Source organism: Vipera ursinii (genome assembly GCF_947247035.1).
Source record: "Vipera ursinii genome assembly, chromosome: 14".
Classification (NCBI taxonomy): Eukaryota; Metazoa; Chordata; class Lepidosauria; order Squamata; family Viperidae; genus Vipera; species Vipera ursinii.
The window spans coordinates 12,604,921-12,614,461 of NC_139527.1; the positions used below are offsets into that span (position 1 = coordinate 12,604,921).

Sequence of the window (9,541 nt, forward strand, 5' to 3'; positions counted from 1 at the left end):
CCTTTTGCCTCCTTTCTTTAATGATTCTATTCCATTTATTTGATACTTTGTAACTTTTGTTCCATGGCAAGTTGTCCCATGGCAAATTGGCCACGGCAAGTGGATTGTGGTGAGTTGTCCTAGGCCTGAACTGCTCGAGGGCAGCCCAGGAGATGGGCGGGTGAAGGCCTTGTGCCGGGCTGAGACAAAACCATGGACTCCAGGGTGAAAAACAAGTGAGAGACTGTGTAGTTGGGCTCTTGTAGTTGGGCCTGGAGGGATGCCTGGCTCAGAAGCCCCTTCCTGTTCCTCCAGTCTTGATCAAGATGGCATGCTGGTGGCAACAGGATTTGTGAAACTTTGGGAATTCCCCGCAGTCGTTCTGGTAGAGATTGTGCTGCCTTCCTAATTTATTTATTTTGTTAACTTTTTCATATTATAACCCCAGCTTGTCTCCCTCCAGATGTTGTCAGCTCTTTCCCTAGCCTGGCTAGCCACCCAGACCCTCTTCTTTAAGGGGCTTTGCTGGAGAAGCCTGGCAGTTTCTAGGCTGCAGGCACCAGCCGGTTCTCCCTCCATTCTGGGGAGATTGTGTGAGGAAGGGACACTTAACTGCATTGATGCCACAGAGCTGGACAGTGACAACGATAGCCATCAGGACGATCAGTTGCTGGCGAAGCGATGCGTCATGGAGCAGCTCTCCTGGCCAAAGCACTTTGCCTTTTTGCCCTCCTGGGGCCATTTCTTTCTTCAGCTCACCAAGCTCTTCCTGGTGATCCCCTTGGCCCCACAGCTGGTGCATTGCTGGGGAAGCAGGAAAGATGTTAGGTCACAAAGATTAGCCAAGTTGTGGCTGGTCAGCTGCACCCTTTTCCCCACAACCAGAAAGGCCTTACAGCATGACAGCCACAGAGAAGCATCCTTGCAGGCAGCTGCCCCAACCTCTAAGGCCAGAGTGTCAAACGGGCGGGATGCATCACACACAGGCCAAGCCCACCCCAGCTCTGCAAAGGCAAAAAACATCACGATACATTGCGATATGTCACGAGATGTGATCACGATTGACACCCGTGCTCTAAGTGGTCCCTGGGAAAGGAGCCCACTGGGTGGGGGGGGGGGGGAGCTGGCCTCATAATGCACTAGCTTTGTCCTATAGCTCAATGTTTCTCCCCCTCAGCAACTTTATGATTTGGGGCTAGGGAATTCTGAGAGTTGAAATCTTTAAGTTGCTGGAGTTGAGACACCCTGCCCTAGCTCACAGCTTGCTAAGGAATGGGCTAGTTCAGGGGTAGGCAACCTTGGCTCTTTTATGACTCGTGGACTTCAACTCCCAGAATTCCTGAGCCAGCAGGAATTCTGGGAGTTGGTCCACGAGTCATAAAAGAGCCAAGGTTGCCTACCCCTGGGCTAGTTGGATAGAAAAACAGAAATGTTTGAACTGCCTGATTCTCTGGTCTTATGGCTTATAGACTTACGGCACTGGGAGATTTCACCTGTCTTCCCAGGGACCCGCCTTAGCAGAGGACAGATGTTCAATCTGTTTTTTGTCTTGGGCCAGTGGCGTGTGATCTGGAGATATTAATATCTATCTCTCATCATGATTAGATCACTCTCTGATGGCTTTGTAGTTCTCCACACTGCTCTCTGATGTAGGAGCCTGGACACACTCCTTTGGTCCACTTTGGGTACCTAATGGACCATACTGGGTGTCAGAACCCATTCTTACACTGGCGGGGGGATCTATTTCATTCCTTTCTATTTCTTACTGAGGGTTTTGCCATTTTCCTGAATGGGAGGGGGGAAGGCTCTGCAGTTTGTTTCTCTGCTTTGCTACAATGTATCCTTTCCACTGTTCCTACATACTTGCTCTTTGAACTGTCTCTCCCCTGATGTCAACCTGAAGTGAAAAAGGAATGGGCCCATGGCCTTCTGACTTATCTATTGCTGTGGAAGGGAAGGTGCAAAGACCCAACAACATCATCACAAGCATTGGAACAACTCTGTTATCAGCTCCCACAGTGGACTTAACACCTGAGGATTGGCCCATGCAAACTGACCGGATGAACTATTGGGGTGCTTGGGACTCCTTTAATGTATTGATCTGAGCCTCAGATCCTGCCTATTATGCCTGCTATCAGCTTCTCCTAATAAAAGTTCCTTTTGGGAAGAAACTGTTCCAAGAGTCCTGCTTTCTTGGGATGAGGTTTTGAAGTGGCCCCTGACACTGGGTCTTAAGGATGACCCTGTGGCAGTAAGAAGACCAATCACTGCAATTTTTCTGTTCTTATGACAGCCACAGATTGCAGGCCAGCAGGTCTGTCCAAGATAATCCAGGTGAGGGAAGGGCCAATATGAGGATTATTAAAGGATTATGTTCCATGACTGAGCAGAATTCTGCTAAGCACCTCCCGAATATATTTAGCCAAATAAGCTGCTCTTGTTGCCTTTCTCTTCAATATTCAGACAACGTTCTTGTGGCACAGCACATTCCGGACCCTTACGGTGATGATGCAGAGACTGGTAGAGAAGCTTGTTATGTATTAATGTTATACTGTTTAGGATGAATACATGTAACCGTTAAATCTGTGAGGTAAATACTGTTGATAGGAATACACGCGGCAGCTTTTGACAGCTGTTAAAAGCTGCCGCAGGCTACTGCGCACGCACGGCAGCTGACAGCTCTCAGCTGTCAGCACAGCCACCTACTGCGCAAGCGCAGCCGCCACGAGGACTCCTAGCTGTCAAACCGAGTTGCCGCCGATTGGACCAGCTTCCGGCGGGAGAAAGACGACAAGCGGATTGGACAGCCAGCCACCGGCTGGCTATAAAAGAGCAGAGCCACTGCCCTGTCAGCTGTCCGGTACCTCAATAAAGTGTCAACCTGAGCCAGCTGTCTCCGCGTGGTCCTTGCCCTCGAGCTACTTCAAAGCTGAAGTCCTCTCCACCTCCAGCTCCTCCTCAATCCTTGGACAATACATTTGCCAAGACCGGCCCCACCTTGGTCATTCTGAGGTGAGACCAATCTTTCTAAGGACAACTTACCTTTCAGGCAGCCTTCCTCATCTCCCTCCTGGATTAAGAGATAAGAAGGAGATTCAGGGAAGAAGGGCAAGAGGAGCAGCTGGACGAAGGCCGCCACACCAGGAAAGGCCAGCAGCAGTGGCCAGGACAGGTCAGTTCCGAGGAGCTCCCTGAGAATAGGAGAATGGAGGTTGGGGGTGGAGGAGCAGCCCCCTCCCTCTTTCCTCATTTTGCTCCTTCTGTACCTGAGTCCCAAGATTTGGCCCCAGCATTTCCCCAGAGACCAAAATAATCCCGAGGTAGCATTTGCAAGTCCTCTCCATTTCTTGGGGGAAATTTCTCCAACGTACTGAGAATGAATGGCCAGGCAGAAGCCTAGAAGGAAGGGGAGGAGAAAGGAAGGACCATCAGAAACCACTGAAATTTGAAATAATCACACAGTCACAGGAGCAGAGTTGTTTGCTGACTTAGGCAGATGGCAATGCACTTTAATGCATGAATTGGGAATGTCTAGTCTAGAGAAAAGAACCGGGAGGGGCATGATAGAGTATCCCAGTATTTGAGAGGCTGCCACAAAGAAGAGGGGGCTCAACCTATTTTGCAAAGCACCAGAGGGAAGGACAAGAAACAATGGTTGGAAACTGATCAAAGAGAGAAGCAATCTGGAATTAAGGAAAAAGTTCCTAACAGCGAAGACAATTAACCAGTGGAACAGCTTCCCTCCAGACATTGTGGGTATTCCATCACTTGAGGTTAAGGAGAGACTGGACAGCCACTTGTCTGAAATGATATAGGATCTGCTGCTTGAGCAGGGGGTTGGACTAGAAGACCTCCAAGGTCCCTTCCAACTCTATTATTCTGTACGTTGGAAGGACAGAAGAGCCCTGGTAGATGCAGCCAATGGCCCTCTTCTTCCAAAGGCTGATCAGTTATTGTCCCCCATGAGAATCAGTGGAAGTGGGCACAGCAACAGCAGCCTTCTCTCTTGGGGTTCCCTGGCAGGCTGGCTGGCATGTGGCAGGAGACTGACTTTGGGCCCCTGGGCTTTCCCCAGAGAATATCCAAAGCCACATTAAAGCCCAGCCTTCTAAGGCTTCTTACCAGCACTTATCCCATAAGCAAATCGTCCAAGCAGAACCATTTCGAAGCACTTGGCTCTCTTGCTGTAGACCATGACTAGGGCAGTCAGGATGACTACGAGGTCTGTGCTCAGCTGGCATTTCTTTCTGGGGCCAAGAAAAGGGGTAGGGAAAAAAAGTAACCACATTAGCTGCCTCCCTGCCTTGGGCTGCCTTGCCTACAAGCCTGGTTCTGGGGCTGGCTCCATCCACTGCTCCCTCCAAGCCCTGGACCCCCAGGGACCATCCGCTGCGAGGGCCTCCTGCCAGCAGGCCGGGAAAGTTGCCTGCCCATCTAAAAGTGACAGGGAATTATATCACAAGTGTGGGAGAGCAAGGTTTAAGAGTGAATCAGGGTGACTTTCTAAAACCGCTTGGGGTGTGTGTGAAAGCCCTAATAAGCAGGCATATACATAGAATGAAGGCTACTGCTAAGCTTGTAAGCCGCCCTGAGTCTTCGGAGAAGGGCGGGATATAAATGGAATTAAAATAAAAAAATAAAACAGAGACAGCATCCCAAATGCCAGCAGGGCTGATGGTCCTGTGGAAACATGAACAAGACATCCCCTTTTTAAATCCCTTTTTAAATCCCTTTTGCGTTTGCATTTTGAATAAGCCCATTGATTTGCTATAAAACAACTTTAAGCTTCTGAGTTTCAAGAGGCCTGCAGCTGTTTTGTGGCCCTCTTTTGGCTCTCCTGTTTCCTCTGGACCAGCAGCCTGGCAGTTTCTTTTGCAACTGGTTGATGCATTTGTTTCTCAGCTATTCTCCAAGGAGGCTGCTGGGTTTCTAGCTCTTGCAGGGCACACATACTTCCCATATTTCACGATCAGGAATCCGCTGCAGAGACATCCCAGCAGGCCTCCTATTGCATAGATAGACACAGCAAATGACCACAGGAAGAGCAGCGTCTTTTCACTGAGGGGGGCTCCAGAGCGCTCCAGCCAGGTTTCATTCATGAACCTCTTGATGTACTGAGAACAGAGGGAGGAAGAGATTTCAGCCAAAAGCATCACGGTGGTGATGTTGACAGTGATGGTTCTTCTCCAGACTAAATTGCTATTGAATTCCTCAGCAGAACAGGTAGCTTTTTGCCCCCCAAAGCTGTGGCTGAGTGCATTGCACACCAAGCCTACAAGCAGGACATGCAACGTGAAAGTGTCTGAAGAAGCCCTGCTTTGCTCTTTGCAGATAAAGTGAACCTAATTCTAGCAATGGCAAGAGGGGGATAGACCCAAATGGTCCTTGTACTATTTTTAAGCAATACACCTCCATAGTAACAGGCGCTATTTTTTAAAAAAACCTACAGGACCACCTGCCATAATAAATGATCCCTTTGAAAAGGAATTTGTAGCATTTCAGTATGAGGCCCCAAACCCACAACAATGTCAAACTTGAGGCTGGAGTGTTGGCCTGGCTATTGGGCTATTGATGCATTGGTGATATGGCCAATGCATATCGCTAATTGTGCTGGACACTTAGTTTGTGCAGCCTATATTGCTGTTGCTGCTGTTGCTGTTGCTTATAACTAGGAATATCTCAACTGTCGGGTGGTTGGTTAGGACATGGGAGCCTAAGTCCCAGCCTCTTTTGGTCTGCTTCCTTCTGATGGGCACAGATCCTCAAGTCCGTTTGGGCTTGGCTGCAAGAGAGACAGGGCATCTGGCTTGCACAGAACAGGCCTATCTGCCTATCTGCATTTATCTAGCCAAAGCACTACTGCTATTGGAGGAGATTGATTGACTCATGTAGAAAATAAATGAATAAAATCTTGGCTGGCAGCTGAAGCGGGAGGGATGAAGCAAGGTCCACATCCATGCAAGTTCTGGCTTGATTGATGTGTATCATTCGCAGACAAAGCGTTCTGGCCGAACAGTCAGTGGAACTTCATGGAGGAGCCCAATGAAGTGGGAGGGAGCCACTGATCTGCACCCGATTGGCAGATGAGCTTCTCATGGCAAAAACAAAGATTAAAAATCATCTGGCTGACTTAGCCCATAATTGGGAGGCAGGACAGCTTTTCTGCCAGATCACAGCCTGGAAAAATGTACACTATCCAGCCATGAGGAAGAGCCCAAGTTAAGGAAAGGGCAGGTTGTGGAAGTAAATTCAAAGGGATGCAGACCAATCCTGCACCTTCACTTCCTGTGTATTTATTTCTCTCCTGACTGGGGGGTTGCCCAGCACTTTGGCTGTGACCTATCAGGGTAAGCTGCTAATTGAAAGCTATCCTGGCCTTAGAGTTCACTTTATCCTATCAGCCAAATACATTGATTAATATGGAGATGAAGGCCTTGCAATCCACTTTAACTTGATTTCTGTCTTCCTCTGTCTTCCTCTGACTTAGAATGACTCCACTCAACACACAGAAAGGGAATTGTCTTAGCATGGCAGTGGGTTGTGGAAACAGTTATGGTGGCCTTCTGGATCCAGAAAAGACAGGAAGCAGCCTTGGATGAATCCCTACCCTAACCCTGATGGGTGCTATCTGGCACAGGGGTCTCTGCCTCCCAACCCACCAACAAGGTTTCTCTTACCACAGAGGGGTAACTGATCACAGAAATCTGGTAGCCAACAACAAGGTTCCCACCAATCCCCAGGACAAGGATCATTTGAAAGAACTTCTGGTAATGACCCTGTAGGGAGAGCAAAGCACAGATAAGAACCAGAACAAAAGTTGCCCCCAGTCAGCCTCTTTCAGAAGGTCCTGCAACCTTGTGAAACCCTAAAAATATGTTCTGGGGTCCCCACCCTACCCTAACCGTAGGGGGTAGGGGGAACATAGAGGGACTCTGGGCTAGAGAATCCCAAGTCCTGTGATTAGGAGGAATCATGTTCAGAAGTTGCTTAGAATTGTTTTCCATGGCAGGAAACATGATGGGTCATTAAATAAATATCATAGTTAATAATCATAATCATTATCATAATGATGATGGATCGTTAAAGAGAGATCCAACCTAGAACTAAGGAGAAATTTCCTGATAGCGAAAACAATTAACCAATGAGGAGCTTCCCTCCAGAAGCTGTGGGTGCTCCATCACTGGAGGTTTTCGAGACTGGACAGTCATTTGCCTGAAATAGTATGGAATCTCCTGCCATGGATAGAGGATTGGACTGGAAGGTCTATGTTCTATGGGTTTTGATGATTATGGCTTATAATTACAATTATTTTTTTTATTAAAAAGTTTTACAATATATTTTATCTTTAACAATCCCTTCCCCCCTCCCTCCACCCAACCCTTCCTAACCCTCCCTAACCCTCCCCCCCTTCCCCCCTCCCCGACTTCCCAGAGCTAAATACAAGGTATAAAAGTAAAAACAATCATAAACAACCATATGTTAACAACAATAAACTATTAAGTCTATCGCACTCTAGCTCATATGAAATGACTACAAACAATACTAATATCATATAAAAAAACTTAGACAAATGCTAAATGAAACTTTTTGGTCCCATATTTGTTCTGGATATAATCAATCCACTTTTTCCACTCCATAATATAACGTTGTTGCGAATGGTCTTTCAAATAGGCCGAAATCTTTGCCATTTCCGCCAGGTCAGAAACTTTTAGAGTCCATTCTTCTATAGTCGGCAATTCCTCCTTCTTCCAATATTGACCTACTAAAAGTCTTGCTGCCGTAATTAAGTTCAGCATCAACTTGGTATCCACAACAGTAGTATCTGTAATTATGCCCAATAAGAACAACTGCGGACAAAACTTTATCCTTTGCTTAAATATCTTCTGCATATTCCACGAGATTTTAATCCAAAAAGCTTTAACCTTTTTACAGGTCCACCATATATGAAAATAGGTTGCGTCTTCGCCACCACATCTCCAACATTTAGGTTGGTAGTTCGGATACATACTTGCAAGCTTTTTAGGATCTAAATGCCACCTATAAAACATTTTGTAAAAGTTCTCTCTTAAATTTTGAGCTTGTGTAAATTTTACGTTTCTCACCCAGATCTTTTCTCAAGTATCCATTGTAATAACTTCTTGAATATTCTGAGCCCACTTTATCATACAATCTTTAACAAGTTCTGTTTCTGAGTCAATTTCTATCAATGCAAGATATATCCGTTTGATATGTGCTGGACCCTGATTTCTAATTTGCTTCACCAAATTTTCATCAGTCATTGAGAAACCAATTTTCTGGTCTTCTTTCCACCTGGCCCGTAATTGACCATATTGAAACCAAGTTTGAACAATCTTCTCATCTCGTAAAAGATTATACGGCTTCAAACACCATACGTTCCTCTCCAAACTTAAGATCTCCTTGTACGTAGTCACATCATGTTTGAAGCCAACATTTATATTTTCTATTGCATGTTTCGGAATCGCCCACAACGGTATCTTGTAATCTAACTTATGTCTATACTTCTTCCAAACTCTCAACAATGCCTGTCTTAAAATATGCACTTTAAACACATTATCTACCTTCTTATCATACAGTAAATATGCATGCCAGCCATGAAGTGAATGATTGAGCAGCAGGAAGGGCCTACAAGAGAGAACGGTAACAACTGTAGCAAGGTAGAATGGACAAGAGAACCAAGTAGGAAGGTGGGCAGATGGCAGCTAAACGCTCTTAGAAGCAAACAAACAAGGCCATCTGCAGTGTGCTGGGTAAAGCCACAGAGCCTCACCAGAATGTGCCATCCTGGCCTTGGAGCCAGACGATGATCCAGAGGTGGACTTAATGGTGCAGGATGGGACAGTAAACCTTTGTGCTCCATGCCCCTCAGCCACAGACTATCACATTTACTGCTTGCTTACTTACCAGGTTGGAGAAGAGCCCTTGCATCCTCCTGTAATTCCTCTTCACTAAGGAGCTTTGAGTGAGGAAGGCCAGCTGGTTTTCATTCCACTGAGCCTCGTAAACCATGAGAGCAGAGTTAACCTGCTCTCATTAACCCTGCCTGTTTCTGTTCTTCCTGCCCATTGGGCAAAACGGGATTGGATAATTCATCCATTAATATATGCAGAATAAAAAAGTGGAATGCTTGATGGCAGAAAGTTGAAACTCATTTAGGCATGAAATCCAAATCTATCAGCGAAATCCCAGGCTTGCAAAGCCAGTGCTCCTTCTATGCTTTTTGGTTCTAATTTGTTGGAAGCCCAAACCTCTTTTGATTCCTCACCACCTCATGTCCTACTGACCTTTAGGGGGCAGCTGAAGAGGGGATTTCCACTGTGCCCCTTCTGTGTTTCCAAATGTCACCTTCTTCCACCTTCCTTCTCAGGTTCATGCATGGACACACACTCCAGCATTCTCTTTATTTCCTATAAATAAATCTCCTTCCTGTTCTAGTTATAAAATCTGCTCACTAATCCTTGCCAATTTGGTTCAGGGAGGCTCACAGCTCCAAGATGCTCTCCTGCCTGAATGTAGAATATGGATTCTGGTTCTCAAGAAGGCA

At 46.5% G+C, this 9,541-nt stretch overlaps 1 protein-coding gene across 1 annotated transcript in view; it reads right to left on the reverse strand.

Moving 5' to 3' along the window:
* LOC310646758 (solute carrier family 2, facilitated glucose transporter member 11-like) overlaps positions 1-9,006 on the reverse strand; it is a gene marked incomplete at both ends in the record, with an annotated part of 29,076 nt that extends 20,070 nt beyond the window's left edge. The window contains 7 exons of the mRNA XM_083373422.1: positions 593-783; positions 3,022-3,170; positions 3,246-3,375; positions 4,102-4,226; positions 4,933-5,093; positions 6,657-6,755; positions 8,902-9,006. Of these exons, the coding sequence (XP_083229548.1) occupies positions 593-783; positions 3,022-3,170; positions 3,246-3,375; positions 4,102-4,226; positions 4,933-5,093; positions 6,657-6,755; positions 8,902-9,006 (960 nt within the window). The remainder of the gene's footprint in view (positions 1-592; positions 784-3,021; positions 3,171-3,245; positions 3,376-4,101; positions 4,227-4,932; positions 5,094-6,656; positions 6,756-8,901) is intronic.
* Between the last annotated feature and the right edge of the window lie 535 nt (positions 9,007-9,541).